Below are 18,219 nucleotides of genomic sequence, written 5' to 3' on the forward strand. Positions count from 1 at the left end.
GGCTGTTACCATCCTTTGTCGTGTCCCCTTGCTGGTTGCTTTAAACTAACGTTCTTCCACACTTCTCTCCCCTGGTGATGGCTCAGGAACCTACAAGATCAACAGGGGAAATTGATTGCCTATATGAAATGCTGCCAATTATTATGCACTAAATGAAGTGAATAAGCAACCATAACCCCCTCTGAGTAAATGTAAAAGGGAAGTTTTTTTCTTCATCTCTTTCAATAGTGATGATTTTAAATGTCTTATAACAGCAGTAGGTATAAAACATCTATAAAGCTTTGCATTTTGAATAAGTTCAAAATAAAACTAAACATCATAGGTAGAACAGAAGGTTGAACTCTTGCAAAAATAAGACAAATGTAACTATTAGAAGTGGTGTGGCAGTAAATTAAAGGAATTTAATGGATGAAATTGAAAAAAAGAAGGGAGATGGGGGAAAAAAAAAAAAGAAGGAATAGGATGACTACAAAGCCTTGCTTTCCTGTTTAGTGAAAATTGTAATTTACACTTTTTATTGTCCCTCGCCCAGGAAAAAACTCAGCTGGCAGGCAGCATGAGGCAAAGCATGTTAGTGCCCACTTCAGCTGCAGAAGCCAAGTCTCATGTGCCGTGCATCCTTATTTGCAACATGGTCAGGGGACACACCTGGTTGTTTATTGCAGCTCAAATGACATGGTAGCACCTCCTTAAGCTGTAGTAACTTACTTGCTTGCCTGAGTCATCAACATATAGCTGCACAGTTTTGCGGAGACATTGAAGGCGTTGCGTTGTTGCCAGTGCATTGAAATTGGCTTTGTCCTTTCAACTGGTTTCCAACTTTAAAAATGACATTAAAGGTTGAATGCTCAGGTCTAACTTCTCCTACCATGTGTATGAAGAAGGAAATCTGAAGTAAAATCAAACATGGCATTTTAGCTGTTACCAGATATCTGTCTCATAAGCACGTGTCCTTGTCTGTGTTTTCAGACAGCTGAAGTAGCACTAGCCAATTTGAAGAACAAATATGAAAATGAAAAAGCAATGGTGACTGAAACCATGACCAAACTGCGGAATGAATTAAAGGCTTTGAAGGAAGATGCAGCAACCTTCTCATCCTTGAGAGCAATGTTTGCAACCAGGTAACAGAAACAGTTTCACTGTCGATCTTAGCACAGTAAAATGAAATATGTGTGTGCTGAGTGAGAGCAGACTTAGCTGTGTATGTTTGGGGTTTAAGAGGAGAGACAGAAATTATTTTCTGCAGAGTTAGGGCTTTGCTGGATGAGGGTGAATGAGTCTTAGGGTGTACACTGTGCAAAACCTGCAAGCTTTCAAGTGCTACTAAGTTGTGTGTCTTGGAAAATAAAGCTGGAGAATAGCAATGTCAATACAACCTTGAGTAAACTGTTATAAATGCTTCTATCAGCCCCCAGTATATTTGCATTTATAGGGCTTTTTAAAGTGAAAATCAAATAGTAGATTTATATGACTGATTTGCACATTCAGAAGTATGCAGTGATTCTGTCATGTAAGGCTTTCGTAGAGTTAATAATGATCTTCAGAATCCAATGTTTCATTATTATAAGATTTATTACTTACCACTAGAAAAATCTATTTCATCAACCAGCCAATGCTGTAATCCAGCAGTAATAACTGTGAGGCTGCTGCAGTTTTCCACTCAAATATGAATTCTTATTTTATCCTGCTGTGGTATTTAATTTATTATCTTCTCTCTCACAGGATAAAAGTTTCACTTCTGTAACATAGTTCCTCCTGACAGGACAGTAATTAATCATCTCTCATCTTCCCATCTCCCACGCTTTCTTCAGAAGAGCTTTTGGTTTTAGCTGCTTTTTGAAAGGTTACCTAAAAATATATTTTTTTTTATGATCCACTGCTTTTGTCAATAATTTCTTAACTTCCAAATAACCAAGGAAATAATTCTGTTATAGCAAGGCTTTTTTCCCCCCTTATGTGCAAACGCAATGCAGATTTCTTGTTTGTGCTTTAGTCCATAAGTGATAAGATGTCTTTATGCATCATGTCAACATCTCTCCATTAGTTCCTGCAGTATATGAGTGCCATTTCACCTCTTCCAGCCTTCTAAGGTCCTTTGTTGCTCAGTGACAGGGGCAGAGGGGCTTCCTATCCGGAAGAAGGATAAGGGACATTTACCTGCTGTGACATCAGTGCTGCGTACAAATTCATCGCAGGTTCGTCATCAGAAGAGTACATGTAGTGCATAATGGAAACGAAGAACAAACTCAGCAGGCTAGCTCCATTGCTTTCATTGGCATCTAAAGATTTTCTTCAAGAAAGGAAAACCATGTGTGTATTTTAGAAATGCAGGTGTCAATCTTTATTTGCAAGCTCATTACACTAGGAGATACATGAATATACTAACTCTATAAGACTACCTGGAAGGCTACTAGCTCAAAGGAGAGGAATGGCATCATGAACATAAAGCAGACAAGTGTCTTGTGTAGAGGATAAACCAGCAGTCTATGAGGTAAAACAAATTTGCAAAGATTTAAAAGTTGTTACTTAAAGGGAACTTTAGATTATTGTTGTACTGAATCTTTACCCTATTTGGACATCCCGAGTGCACACATCTGTTTAGTGTTTAGCGCATATCCTAATGCCAGTGAGAGACAGCAGCATTTTTCTGTGACAATTAGGCATAAATTATGCCATTCATATAGATGCCTCTTCTAGATTTCTTGTGTCTAGGATGCAATGAAGCTTCTGTTTCTCTTTTATGAACTATAAAGGGAATCTGAGTGACTGGCCAAGTTATAGATTTCTATTTCGTAAATGTTTAGTGCTAGTAGAGATAAACCCCACCCAAAACACTCACTGCTGTTGGTGAACTCTGTGCTGTACCGATTAAACACCTGTGGCACCCTTCCCAGGCCTCAAGGTTGTAAGTTTTACCCATTATTTTCTGAGCACAGTTATAAAAAATCATTCACTGCAAGGTCTTGCACATCAGTGTGCTCCTATAGATTTTTCTGCTGTAAAATATTGCTTTTCCTTCCCTACTCTCGAATCTAATGGCTTTTATAATTAAATCAATCTTCCTAAATGTTCAAATTATTGACTCATTCTGAATACTCCATTTGAAATAGCATTTGTTTAAATGACAGAGAGCTGATATACTATAGAAGTCTGTTCAGGAAGATAAATCTCTTTGAAAATACAAGACTCTCCATGCAGTAACATTTGATACGATAACAAACTTCAGCATAAAAAGCAATTGTTTAGTCTTCTGTTGAATAAAACAGTGGTTTCCATGGTTATCCTGCATCACATGGTACTTAGTCCTGAATTTGTAGTGTAGAGAGAGCATCCTTCTGAGCAGAGTTATATTATAAATCTGACAATTATTTCATATACTGTTTGAGAGAGCAATATCCTTTCCCTTTCATAGACCATCCTTTTTCTTTTCATCTGGTCCCCAAAGGGAAGTTCATTTTGGTGGTAAACTTCATGTTTTCTTCCTTGAATGCACTGGATAAAGGTCATACCACATTATAAAGAGAGTGCGGTATACCTGTTTCTGATCTGAACAGCAAAGATGACACTTTGTTCCATATATCCCCTATGCAGAAACCAGGCTCCCTTCATCTTCTGTGATTTTTGGTGAGATTTGTTCGTCCTTCTATTCCTTAAGTTCTTCTCTTCTTGCCCTCAAAAGTCCCTCTGTCCAGCTTGTACCTCTGCTTCTGCTCTTTTTCCTTCTGGGCCTGTTTCTTTCCCAATCCAAAATCCCCGTGGCTCTGATCTGTACAGCTTCTCCTTTACTCTTCATCAACCTTGATTCCTTTCTGAATTTACTTCAGACCTGTAAAGAATATGTCCTCAATACAATTCAATTCTCTTTTCCTCAAACAGCTCTCTTAGAAAAAGAAAGTGATAGAGTACAAAACCTTCTTTTCTGTAGGATGCATGGGGTTGGCAGAGCAGAGCTGAAGTTCCTATTTGATGCCAGGGCCATGTGCTGTCCTGTTCATATGCACCTCCTGCCTTGGCTGCTTCTGGTAGTCCCAGACCAGAAAAATGCTGAGAGCTTTTCCTGCTCCTCCCGTCATTTCCCCTCACTCCAATCCCAAGTCTGTGGCTCAGAGTGAGAGCTCTGGGATTGTGAAGCAGTGAGATGGGCAGCCAGTACTAATCCAGAGGGCAAAGGAAAAATAAATTCTTTAAAATATTAGTTTACGCATATAAAGTAGGGATTGCCCTGGAAGAGGTCTAGTGCTGAAGCAGAGAATGAGGTGCTGTTAAAGCAGGAACCTAAAGGGATTAAGTCAGTTAATTTTACTTGGTCCCTACATATGCTTGCTTTTCCAGCCTAAATAGAGATACTCGAAAAGAGAGAGCCAGAAATATTTCTTGTGATATTGCCACAGTCCTGACACTGCATGCACTGATTTTATTCTCCATCCATCAAGACATTTTCTTATGATTAGTGTTTAAAGAAAAATGTGTACTGAAGAGATGGACTGGCAAGTTTGGACAGGTTCTGGAGATATTCTAGGTGAGAAAATATTTATGAGCAGAACAGAATTATGCTTATATGGCTAAAGCAGGGATCTGTCACTGTCATTGTCACTGGGTTTTAGTTCAGGCTCTGCTATAATTTATGTTACCTCAATTACGCATAAGCCTGACTTGATATTAAGTTTGCATTCCTAGACAAGAGAGATAGATGGAACTAGAAACTCCTTAAACTGCAATATAAACCTCTTGAATCAGTTCATACAAAATAAGTGGGCTTATGCGTCAATCTGCTTTCTTTCAGAGACAAGAGAAATGAGAAACAGGTGAAATCTTGACTTTTGCTCTGGTGATAAGTGGACCAGCAGAAAGCAAGATAATAGTACTGTTGATTAAATAGTCACTGGCAGGTTACACCCATCCTAGCCAAGGGACAAACTGGGAAAGAGCCCTGACTTGAGAGGACGTAACCTAATTTTTGTTATTCACTACTATTTTAGTACTTCTACAAGATTCGTTCAGAGCCCTGGTGCATCCTGGAGCCCTGCTCAGTCTGCAATGTCATGCCAGAAGTTACCTCTCTTAGGTGCTCTTTAACCCTTTTCTTCCTCAGTATGCTGTGAGTGTTTGTGAATGTTTATAAACCATGTGGGCTAAAGGCAGTATGGAAGTGTGTAATGTTTTTTTCTTTTTTAATTGGAAACACTCGTCTTTTTATCCTATACTAGCATGTAGCAGGGAATATTTCAGTGAAGGGAAATGCCATGACTGCAGGCAATAGCTACCTCTTACTACATGGAATAACCTTCACTGCTTCAGACTTCAAGGAGATCTAAGGCTGTTAATTCAGCAGTTTCTAAAGTTAACTAGGGCTTTTATTTGACTGAATTAGCTTTAACCTTTCTGAACACTTTTTCTCTAAAAAAAAAAAAAAAGCTTGAGCAACAAATCACAGAGACAATGGACCGCGTGTTTGTGAAGAATAATAGGAAACTTCGAGTCATGGTGGAGGTCAGATGACTGGAACCACCCAAACACTGCAGTGAACTACCAAGAATGCAGGGTTGCTATTATGGGGACACTTCTAGGAAGGGCATATGATTAATCAGAACCGTTGGAAAATGTATCAATGAGATTAGTCTTGTCTCAAGTATGAGGCCAGCTAACAGCATCTAGTATATCCAGTCTTCTTGGGCCAGCTTGTTAATAGTTCATAGCAGGTAACAAGAAGCAGGTTAGTCTAAATCTGCTCTAGTAATACCCATCTTCATAGAGCTTATGTTTCTTAACTGTTCTTAACTGCTTCTATAAATAAATGTCTAGATACCAAGAACATATCATAAGGCCTGGACAACATTAATTCTTTTCAAAAAGAAAACTGGTTTATTGGCATACTAAAGCAAGACAGTTTGTTTGGCTAGTGGCATTGTGCTGCTAGTGTAGCTGCAGATGTTACTTTTCTTAAAATTTCAGAGGAAAATATGTTTGGGAAAAAAAAGGTGTCTTCTAGACAAAGATAAAAGCAGGAGAGAATAAAAGGAATGGATAGAAAATCAATGTGGTTACAAGAATGAGTCTTTAAAACTCTGATAACACAGATCTAATAATTCTTATTTCAAATTAATTTATCTCCAGTATGCTGATTTCATTCTAATGTCTCTGTCAATTAAACTGGCTAACATATTAATAGACATCTCAAGATTTGGAGCAGAAATAGGTGTGCAAGGTGATTTTAAACCAACCAACGTTGCAGAAATATCTCTCTCTCTTCCTCAAGGCTTAAATAGTGACAGTCATGCCTATTAAGGTCCAGTAGAAGAAAGATAATACTGAAACTGTAGCTGAAGCTATGACTGACTTAGTCATTTTGTTTCCAGTGCCTGAATTATTCAAGAGTGCAATGTATATATGTGTGTGTTAGTGTGAGAAGAATAACTCTGAATTTTAAGTATACTTTATTTCTGTTTCCCAAGGTGAAGATTAAAGTTTCAGGGAAATTAGTTTTGTCCCTCAGTTTGCAATAACTCGAAAGTTTACTGTGTCATATATTTTGAGAAGGCAAGCACTGATAAAGTTAAATCCTCATCCATTATGCTGTTGTAATTACACAGCAAAGCTATTTAGATTTATAGAGATCACACAGGGAGGATATTTAGTGAAAGCTGCATCATTCAATGTGAAAAATTCTTCGTGCTGCCACAGATGTCCAATAGGCATACAGTACTGCTATCTATGAATTATTTCACTGCAGGTATACGTTTATAACTTTCAGTTCTTACTGATTAGATGGTCTGATTTTTAATAAACTGAAGCTATTTCACTTCAAAAAGCGACTAAGACCATCCTGAAATGCCTAGCTTTTCCTATTAACTTGAAGAATCATTGTTTGAAGTGAATTGAATTCAGCCTTAAATGCTAACAAAATTATGAAAAAGTTAGTTTGATTTCAAAATCTATCTCAGTCATCTGAAGCAAATGAAAAAGGTAGTTTTTCATGCAGATAAAGAAAGCTGAGGGTTAAAAAGGAGTAGGGTGAGCAAGGGGTACCTGAGCACACCTCCAGGAGATTCAAGAGTAAATGTGAAATAACTTCCAGGTGTGGAGTTTCCTGAACAGTACCCTCTTTAATCGGGTAACAATGGCAAACAATTGAGGGCTTCTCATTTCACAAAATCTGATGTGTCAAGTGTTCAAAGTACTTGCAGTATTTTTTAATCATTTTTCGTAGTATTTTGCTGAAGTGAATATTGCTGTCTATGGAAAATGGTGTTATTTATTATAATTAATAAATATTCTTATCCATGATGAGTTTCTAGCAGAACTTGAACCCAAAATTGTTATTTGTGGTCTAACCTGGAGAAAATCCTCAGCTTTCCTTGCAGTTGCTTATTATCTGCATTAGAAACATATGACGCTGTCATAGACTACTCTGGTATTCTAGATACAGGTTCTCCTGCTGAACAGGAAGTGCTGGCATTCAGATCATAGTCTGAATTTAGTCAAAGTGGGAATGGAAGAATCCAGGCTGTCTGCATCCTGGTTTAGATTCAGCAAAAGCCTGGATGTGAATTTGTCCCTCTAATTGTCGCCTGGGGATGCAGTCACCAGTAGCATCGATTCTTGGACTCCTTCCCCACATTTCTGCCTTATTTGTTTTCCCAGGTGTGATGAGTACGTCACACAGCTGGATGAGATGCAGAGACAGCTTGCAGCTGCAGAGGATGAGAAGAAGACCCTAAACTCTCTGTTGCGCATGGCTATCCAGCAAAAACTTGCCCTTACCCAGCGCCTGGAGGATTTAGAGTTTGACCATGAGCAGTCCCGACGCAGCAAAGGCAAGCTTGGAAAGAGCAAGATCGGCAGCCCTAAAGTAAGTGAGGAGGCATCAGCCACCGTGCCAAGCATAGACACTTTCCTCCTGCATAGTCAGGGCCCACAGCAACCAAACTTACTGGTCAGCAGTGGCACTCAGAGGAAAAGGTATGCATGCAGTGATCTTTACAGTACAGTGCAGTGGCCAGACTTTCATTAAAGTCGTTCACTGAATTTGTAACCATTATAATTTTTTTTTTTGTTTTTGTTTTTTTTTTATTTTGCTTCATACTTTGACTGGGGAGAAGGAGGTGGGAAGGATATGAATATGAAATTCAAAGCCTGGCAACATGGGGTTCTGATCCACCTACTCACTATGATATTTCCTCCTCCTTTATGCAGTGTTTTGAACTATATTCTGTCATTGTCTCAGTGCATCTTGTATGTCTTTAATATTAGTGTGAATGTGTTTCCTTTAACAAGTTTGCCTTAAGTTTTCCTTAAGGTTTTGCATTACAAGCTTCTGAAGTAATAAAAAAAAGGAATGTGCTTTATGAACATGTCAGCACTTAACACAAAAGAAATTCCTTTGCTTTGTTAAGCTCTGATGCTCACTTGTTCTTCATCAGTGTGAAAAGAATATGGATATGATCACTCAGATTAATTTTTCTACATGGGAGCAAGCAACCTTTTGAAAGGAGATGGCTGCCATTCATAACTTAATGCAAATATTTCGCTGTTCAAGCAGTGAATTCTCATCTTGTCTTGTGACTGCCCTGTCAAAGCTCTTTAGGTGTGGGGATATCCATGGTTCTGAAGATGAAAAGGACTTTCTGTTAATGAAGTCCTAGATAATCATTCCATTTTCTTATATGTTCACAATGCAAAAACAAGAGAACATTTAGGGAGCCTTGTACATGTTGACTCCAGGATGCTGAGATATAACCTCATGTCCTTCTCCCCTAATATGAACGAGAATTTCCAATGCAGGCAAGATGCCCTGCTGTGGAAATGCTAGTTGTTTTTTTGCCTGTTAAGCAAATTAACATGATGTTGTCATTCAAGAGGCTTTGAAAGGTAATTAAAGTAAAACTCTTTTGTTTCCATATGTATTTTTCTTGGATCTCCTGCAAGACTATTCTCACCTTCCCTTTGTGATCAGAGCCATCCCAGGACTTCAGGGACCTACCTCCAGAAATTATTAAGAGCCCCCCCTCATCCTGCCTCCACAGAATCATATCTTCTGAGGGGCCCCCCTTCCATGAGTGAATTCATCCATGGGCACCGTCTCAGCAAGGAAAAAAGGTTAACCGTGGCCACACCAGGTAAACATTTTTTCCTTGGGTGCATGTGGTGCTGAGTGGCTAGCAGAACAGGGGACCCTTCCAGCACTGCAGATGCGATCTAATTTGGGCATCTTCTTGAGTTCTGAAAAGCAAAATGTCTCCTCCTGTGTCATCTGTGGCAGGAGCTGACATTGTGCTGGCAGTGGCCCGAACTGGTTCCAGATGCAGTGGTGAAAGTCCTGCTGTGGTATAGGAGGATGCAGTCCCGCTGACATCCACAGCCTGGGTGGTGCTTAGTCTAGTGGTTGTGTTGCTAGTCCCTGTGGAAGACACAAACCACACGACAGAGGAGTCAAATATGTGAGGACCAGCGAGGGAGTAACTACCAGTTTTTAGGAGCCTATGCAGCATCTGTCTTTTGCTCACCCTGGAGCATTCAATCCAGTTTTTCTAAAGGATAACATTAAACTCATGGAAGGTTTAGTTTATGTAAACTGAGTCATCAAGTTTATCTTTGCAGGAAGCTTTTGCTCTTCATTTCCTGCCAAAAAGTTATATCTGCTTCGTACACGGTGTAGAAAGGAAATGTGAACTGGAATGCCTTTTCAGAGATTGTGATATCTTTCTTCTACTGACAGACAAGCTAATAATTACTTTTCTTGTGTGCCTGAGCAGAACATTTAGCCTTTAAATGTGCACCCTCTTGTCTGGTGGTAAATTTTTTCATTCTTTGTTTTGAAATTTGTTATACACAGAAAGCCTAAGTAGAAAATATAAAAGCTAAAACCCACAAAGTGATTTCTGCTAAAGTAAATGTTTATTCTGGAAGGCTGAGCAATTCCAAATAGTATGTTATATCCCTCACTCAGTGCTAGCAATACCATAGGCACCTTTGAGTAGTGCCAGGCAAGTAACACCCACTCAGAGGACAAGTGTAAAAATGCAGAGTCTAAACAAGACATTTTCTTAGCAAGTGTTGCAGTAAATAAATCAAAGAACTGGCTCCTGCAGAGAAAAAATCAGGAAGGGGGTAAGAAGCAAAGACTTTAAAATATATAAAATAAATGGTACTGATCTTTCAGCAATTCCTTTGCATTCTGTTACCAGTGGAAGACCACATGCTCGTTTTCTACCCCATAGCCAAGAATCTCTTTCCTAAACACTGGCAGGGGCTCTTTTATTCTTTCCATTTTATCATACAACAGAATAAGGATTATTTAATTTCTGATGGGGGCTCACATCACTTTAAAGAACTGGATTTTCTTTATAGCCGATCTCCCCAGTTTGGAAATGCAAGGATCTAGGCTCAGAAATGGCAGTCTTCTAACATAAAACTTGTAAGACTCTTCTAATTCTAATTGTACATCGTACGTACAATTTACAAGAGTACCTGGCCAAAGAACTAGATTTTAATCCAAGGACTGGATGACCTTTGTGTGAAGAACTCTGACTATATATTTCAAATGCAATTTAATGGTTGGAAAATACAATGACTTAAAGAAAAGAAGTGTGCTCAATAGATAAGTAAACATAAATTTACTGCTTTGCAAAACTGTTAGTAAAATGGTAAAATATGTGATCTTCAAGTTTGGGACTCTGGCTCTTGATTATCTTCATGCATTACATTTTTTTGTCACCATTTCCCTGGACTGTCATCTGATATCTCATGGAGCATCACAGATGCATGGACAACAGATTGAGAAATGCTTACACAGTCTCTGACTTTCTCCAGCAAGAGAGGCCAAAGGATGAAGCAGCCTGAAAAGCAGAACTGTCCAGAAAATAATGCTTGTCTGGAGTCTTACCTGGTACTTTACGTACATCTCTATATATTCAGATCATAAGGGTTTTGAGACAGTATTTCTGATATATGTTAGCATTTTTCTTATGAATCTGTAATACAACAGTCCCACCTTTCTGAATGCATTTGTCAGAATTTTATGCCACTACATGGCCTTAGTCTCAGCCTTTGAGACTGACAATTTCAAACCAGAGGTTTTGCTGAGCATTCAGATTCTGTTATTAGCAGGATGCATGTTAGAATCAGAATGAGGATTACGAATGAGGGAGTTTTTCAGCATTATTCATACCAGTTTCTAGAAGATTTCTTGTTGTTGTTAACCGATCAAAGGAATGATACACCAAGTAGGTTTGGGGGTTTTTTTTGCGATCTGTCTAATTATTTTTTCCTGAAAGTAAAGTACAGTGGAGGAGTTATTCTGCTACTTTCGTACAGAATGTTTAAAAGCCTTGTATCAGAAAGAATTTCTTTTCTCAGATCAGTTGTGCAGTCGAGCAAGCCAAGAAATGTAGCAACCCACACTGGCTTCTTCATCAGAAAGGATGCAAAAGAACAGCATCCAAACTTGCACAGTATGGATCAGAGTATAGCTTGGCTTGAGGCTATGTCCTCTGGAGCAGAGGAGCAATGAAGCCTAAATAAAATGCAGTCAAGTTTTGTTTTTTTTTTCTTTTGAATTTGTGAACTATTTCCTTCACATGAGTATTTCACTCATGTGATATGTGGGCTTCCCTATCCTTTTATTAGTTCCAAGTGTTATAGGGACTGGGAGGCTGTAGCTGAGGATGCTTTCGATATAAACCAAGAGCCAAAATAATGGAAGCTGGTAGAGGGAAAAACCGGGCAGACTTTCCTGCCCCATGCAGAAGGCAAGTTGTGTCTGTCTTTCTCTTGCACCTTCTTCTGGCTTGGTGCTTGTCAGGAGAGGCTGCCTTCACCATGCTCTGAGCCAGATTTGTCTGCTTTAGGGGGAAAGCTGGAACTGCTTTTGGCTGCCTTGTTCAGAGGAAGACCCTAGAGTGAGGACTCACTAGTGAATCCTAGCTTACTTAAAGACCTCTCAAGAAAGATAGTCATTTCCTAATTGGTGTCCATTTGACTGTCCTCAACTTTAAATCAGCATGCATATCCCTCTGACATCAAGCTGTGGCAGTATGACTCTGTCTGTGCTTTCTAATTGAACTAATACCTAACTGCGATGGCTAAAAATACTATTCAGTCCATTTCAAAAGTATAATATTTCATTTCTCCTAGGTAATAGTATGCATTTAACTTTGTTGTGTGGTTCTTCTTTCCCTCCATTATCAACACATATTTTTACACATTAAAATTTTTAGTCTTTATTCACGCAGTATGGGCCCAACACAATTCCAGCCTACTTTTGGATATGGCTGTTTTCATAAGTACATGAATTAGTCAGGGCATATAGAAAGCCTAAGGCTTGATTTGACAGTGTGTAACATTGTGTTAGTAATTACTTTTCCTTTGCAGTTGAGTTCAGACTCTTTGAATATAGAGTCACTAGATGCCTAATATCCCTCAGTCCCAAATACAAAATATATTTCTCGTCACTGCTTCTCTTGAAGCTCCTGCTTCTTGCTCCTTCAAGTTGTTTAGGCGGTGTGAATGTACGGGAAGGCATCTTCAAAGGAATATTATGGGTAGAAGCCCTTGGTAGGAAATGTAGCTCTCTTTACCCTCCCATTATAGATGAAGGAGTTGGGAAAATGACTGAGGGAGGCTCACGCTGACATTACTCTCCACCGTGCAACCTTTCTGCAGAAATGAGACTGTGTACCATAAAGCATTGGAAAGTACGGGTAATAAACTTTTGACAACGTGTTTGTATCTTCTTTCATTGTGTGGTGAAAAAGGTTTAAGTTCAAGGTCTTTAGCTCTGCTCAATTTTTGTTTGTTTAGGAAAATTTTGCCAAAAATAGTTCCAGCTTGGTTTTTGAACTGAAGTACCCATGTCAGAAAGCTCCTCATGGATTTCTAAACCTTGCTGCTATAGACATAACTTTAGTATTTCAACTTTGCTTTTTTATACGCTTCTCAACTTTGAAACAGCAGGACTGTTTCAACACAGAGGAAGCTGAATACAGAGGAAAGCACAGCTTCTTTTAAAAATTATTGTGGAAGTCTTTTGCAGAACTTTTGCAGAACACTGTCAGCTCAGACCAGAATTTTGCTAGGAGGGTTTTCACTCTGAACAGTTTTAAATACTTCTTATTTCTCCCTTGTGAAGGAATTTTATAGATTAATGAAAAGTAAAATCAATGTGACTAGGCTCTAGATACCTTTTTCTATGCTGATTTTGTGTTAAACAATTTTATTCTGGATATTCTGAATGACCAATATGGATTAACCTGTACATTAATTGAAAAGTTTATTCTTGAAAAACAGGATAGGCAGATAACTGAGTGTCCACTACAAAATAAGATATGCAGCCATATAATATTTAACTAGTCAGGCTACTTTGCTTTGATTGTTCAGTCAGGTAAGTTTGATTTGTTCCATTCAAGCAATGCAAAGCAGCCTGGAGCATGAAAATTTTTCAGAATTATTATTTTTTTTAAAAAACAAAGCTTTATTCTGACAACTCAGATTTACAGTGTAAGTTTCAAATTGCCTTTTGTCTAATTAGAGATCCATGGATGATTCTTCTGATTCCTTGGCTAAGAATAGGTTGTATTTTTATCTACCGAGAATGTGGCTGTGTTGATGGTGATCCTGCAGCTGCAAGCTCTCTCTGAGCTTGTGTGATCAGGCAGGCTACTGGCTATTCAAGACTCATGCGGTATTGCTCTAATCTGTCACTGCTTTCTGTGAAAAATGAATTTATGTATTTTTAGCAGGGATTTTTAAAATCAAGGGTTTTTTTTTTTTTACCTGAACATGATGTTCTTCACAAAAAGGACAAAGCAGTCATCATTAACTTGTTGTCTGTGTTCACTTTTTGTTCTGCATTGTTCTACGTTTCTATGGGTTTTGTAAACACACCATATTTGTGTATGTATGTGTTCATTGTTTTATGAGGGGCATTAGTGCATATATACAGATACATGTATATATCTTCCTGCTCTTGGGGCCATGTCCTTCATCTGATATGCTCTATTAACTAACCTTAATGAGCATTAGATATTTACGCCATTTCAAGCATGGTACATTGTCCTTGTCGAGGCCATTTTGAATTTTAAGAACAGTATCCTTGCCAAGGACACTAGTTGGCTGTAACCAATGAAAAAGTCAGCTGGCTAAATGTACTTTTACCTCTTGGTGCCACTGTGAATAGGACATCTTTGCTTTATGCTTCTCTTCTGGCATTTAGCTTTCCAGTTATCACTGATGAGACCAAAACCATACATTTCATGCTGATCAATATAATTTAGCCTTTTCAATATAATTTAGCTATTATGACATGAGTTCACTGCGGTTCTACAAGTTTTATTTAATGTCTATCTGTAATTTTTACTGTGTAGAGAAAGCAATTCTGAAATAAACCCCATTTTTAATAGAATCCCAAATATGTTTGTTAAAACATAAAAAAAGAAAATTGCAGTGAAATCCATGCCTTACTGTTATATATTTTCATTAAAAGGTTATTGACAGTTTTGTCTCTGTATGTAGTTATGATGTCATTGGTGGATGGAATGGTTAATATTAGCATCCTTTGTTGAAGTCCTCCAGTGAAGTCTTAGACTTCTGGTTATTTCTAACTAAGTAGGTTATATAGGTGATATACTGTGTCTTTAAGGTGTGTTACCAGATATTTGTTGCTTTCTGTGAAAATTTTAGTCTTTAGAATCTAGTCTTATCAATTTACCAAAATAGCTCTTGAAATATCTTGACAATGTTGGTAACAAAAGCCATCCATCTTTATCTTCTTTTGTGAAAGAGTTTAATGTGATTTCATGACTTTTTGATTTTTTTACTACCAAATATACAGGAATATTTAATATTGTTCTTCTCATCTCATAAAAAAGGCAAAGCTGAAATAAGTCTCTGTTTAAATTAGACATGCTGATATTTTAGCTCTCTTAATAGAGCAGTTCCTTGGGATGTTGTGATATATGAAGTAAGTTCACAAGCAATTCTTTATTCAAGACTAGTATCCCTGATTTTAAGTATCTCCCAGTCTACATTTGTTAGGGCTATGGCAACTTATAGCAGTATCTTATATTGTTTCCTTCAACGCCTACTAAATTTACCGTTCCCACTGACTTTAAGTTTTGGATCACGCCCTTCTTTACTCATAAAAAAGTGCAAGTATTTTTGGTTTGGACATATTCGTGGCCATCTGAAATGTATCCTAGACATGTTTCCATGAAAGATGGGTAACCAACAAGATAGAAGTGTGATGATTTCTGTATTTTTAAGACCTTTCTTTTCCTTTTATGAAATGTTTAAAATGTGTGTGTGTTTTAGTAAGTAAGTATTTCATGAATCATCAGACCCTTCTACATGTGCTTTTTATGAACTGTGTATAAAAGAAAGGAACTGAATATATATTTTCAGCTTCTACCATTTCCATTTCTGCTATTTTACTAACCCATTATTTAGCTTCTCAGTAGATTTAATGAGGAATTATTTAAAGCATTCACAGAAACCGTTTGAGAAATAGCATAAACACATCATGAAACAGAAAGCATGAAAAAGCCTACAGAGCTGACAAGAAACCTCTTAATGTTCATAGTCTGTAATTCAAGGGAAATGCATTTTACTAATTTTGTTAATTGCTAGATATTATTTATTTTTTTAAAATTACTTTTAATATTTGCTACAGCAAAGGGCAAGGCTGAGATATAGCTTTATCACTATACTTTGAGCTTACGGTACCACTGAAGCACATGGAATGATGGAGAAAACAAGGTAATTCAAGTCTAAAAATAAAGTAGAAACCACGTTGTTCAATATGAGGAAATAAAGGGGAAACCCACTTCATATAGTGTAGCTATTGTATAGATGAAAGTACTCACAAGAATATGCCAAGAAGCCCGATGTGTTCTAGAAAACTGCAGTGACCTACTAAACCATGTCTGTCAGGTACTTCGTGAAGTTTTTAGTGGTGCTCCACAAGTTGGTCTGTGGAAGTTACCAAGACAGATAGCATTTCTCTAAATGCTATAAGAAAATAGCAATTAAATACCCTACTTGTTCCAATAAGCTCAAACACCTGCTCTTACTCCTGAGGAGCATTTAGCAGCAGTCTCTCTGTTATGTTTATTCTGTCTGACCTTGTCCTGAGGATAAAACTCTGAGAGGAGGAGAGGCCTATGTCAGAAGCTTGGGAGTGTATAAATACAAGGAAATTCTCAGGCTACTTTTGAAAGAAAAAGAGTAGACATATGGAGGTGATGGGAGATGAGGATATATGCGTCCTACTGCTGCCTGTTGCCTCTTAGTGCAGTATGTAGATATTGTTGATGCCTTCAACTCTGTGTGTAAATGGGAGTTCAGCAGCATGGTCAAGTCTCTTAACATTTATTCTTCAAATATTTTTTGAGAAGACTAAGATATAAGTAGTAGAACAAAACATCTCCAACCAACAATAATCTAAGATGCCAAGTTTCTCTGAATAGCAAGCTTAAGACATGAGTTACCTGGGTATTTGCAAAACTTGATATAAAGATTTCATGGTAGATCAGCTTTTCAGTGGAGTATGCCAAAGCTGATACTTCAATGATAAATTTGCCTGTCTCCAATCAACAGTCTATTATTCAGTTTAATAGGAGTGCAGGTGATAGACACTGGGGAAACTCAGAGAATCTAGGTACTGGAAAATGTCTGTGCAGGAGTTAACTTGCACCTGGTGAAGTTTATTGGGCTGCCTGTGTGCAAGCCATGCCAGAAAAGGGCTGACTCTCAGGGAGCTGTAGAATAGCTCTGTACCATAGCTAAGCCCCTTGGCACTATTCTGTTTGCTCCCAAGACAGGACAACCCAAGTCAGTTTTGCTCTGAGTGAAGTGGGGTCAATAAGGCTGGCCAGGCTCCCTGTGGTTGCTCCACTATAGTACTGTCCTTCCAGGGACAGCCTACAGAAATGTAGAGCTGCACCCAGTTCGCAGCTGGCAGACTGACCAGCTGAGGCTGTGCATAGGGCAGAGGTAACTGTGTTATTTCCAGACCCAAAGTGACCCTGGAAGCACAAGAAGGGAGAGGCTCTTCTAATCTTTGACCTGTACCATTGTTAGTGCTTTTTTCCTAAGGTAAGCCACAGCTGTCCTCTCACCAGCTGTTCTTTGTGATAACCGTTACCACTTAAAGTTCCTCTTGGCCTTAAGGAAGGTCAAAATTTTTGTGGTGTCTATTAGAAAATCAGAGATAAATTATAAGTGAAACCAGCTAGTCAAATAGTAGTATAAACTTTTGTCCCCATCATCCCTGGAGATGAACAGTTCTGGAACTTTTCTCATCCTTTCAGATCACAGTTTGAAAGCATCTCTAAAAATCTCAGTTTAGCAGGTGGGCGAGTGTTTCAGTACCCTCTGCCCCATTCTTCTTGACACGTCTTTTAGACATTGAAACTTTCCTTGTTCCCCACTCTTGAACAGAGAGGATTGGTTTATTGTCTTTTTAGGGCTTGCTGCGTGATGCAATGTGTTTCTGACTCTGCACCACTGGAAGACTACTGATTTGTTCTTTCCCCAATACTTTTGACTCATGTTACTAACAATTCATTCTTTCCCATTAAGTTGACATCTTGGGGAAGAAAACAGTTGAGTACCGTATAGATGGAGACAGCTTTTTCTTTTCAAGTAAATTGTCCACACCTTCATAGACATGTTACCAAATTCCTCAAATTTTGTGGAGCAAGTTCAGTTGACTTTGGGTAGCATAACACAAAGAGAGATCACTCTAAAGCTTTTAGCTAGGAAAAAGGGATAGTCTGTTGGCGTGGAGTGGTCAATGGGATGCTAAGGAGAGTTTGTTTTAAAAGACTGAAAAAGCCTCAATCTCATATTTTGTCATAAGCATGTTCTGAGAGCTTTTTCTTTTATCAAGAATAGACTTTCCTCAATGATTTTAATATCAGAAATACCAAATATGTGACAGGACTTGTAAAAAATGATTGGTATGTTGCTTGACTCTCAACTTTACCCTTTCAAATAAAAAAGAAAAAAGTTCTCATTGATTAATTGAACTCGGCACAGTTAAAGGTATAGTAGTCACTTACTGATTCACAACATGCCCAATACTTACCTTGGCATTCCTACATGCTTTGATCTTTGGCAACACTGTGTAGAGATTAGCAATTTACTGAGTGTCAAAATGTGCTGAAATTTTCCTTTGCAGTATTCTGGGGCCTGAGCAGGTGGGACTGAAAATGCTTGAGTGTA

The 18,219-nt window shown here is 38.2% G+C and overlaps 1 protein-coding gene across 8 annotated transcripts in view; it reads left to right on the forward strand.

Annotated features, from left to right (window-relative positions):
• The window catches only part of BICD1 (BICD cargo adaptor 1), a 179,869-nt gene that overhangs the window by 145,911 nt on the left and 15,739 nt on the right, over positions 1–18,219 (forward strand). For 3 of the 8 annotated variants that reach the window (XM_054081203.1, XM_054081231.1, XM_054081218.1), the window contains exons 6-7: positions 970–1,121; positions 7,642–7,849. In XM_054081203.1, coding sequence (XP_053937178.1) covers positions 970–1,121; positions 7,642–7,849 — 360 coding nt within the window. Of the gene's footprint in view, positions 1–969; positions 1,122–7,641; positions 7,960–8,925; positions 9,117–18,219 lie in introns of those variants that run through there. The other 5 variants (XM_054081239.1, XM_054081185.1, XM_054081210.1 and 2 more) reach the window with 4 other exon arrangements.

The sequence above is a fragment of the Cuculus canorus genome, chromosome 1 (genome assembly GCF_017976375.1).
Source record: "Cuculus canorus isolate bCucCan1 chromosome 1, bCucCan1.pri, whole genome shotgun sequence".
NCBI lineage: Eukaryota > Metazoa > Chordata > Aves > Cuculiformes > Cuculidae > Cuculus > Cuculus canorus.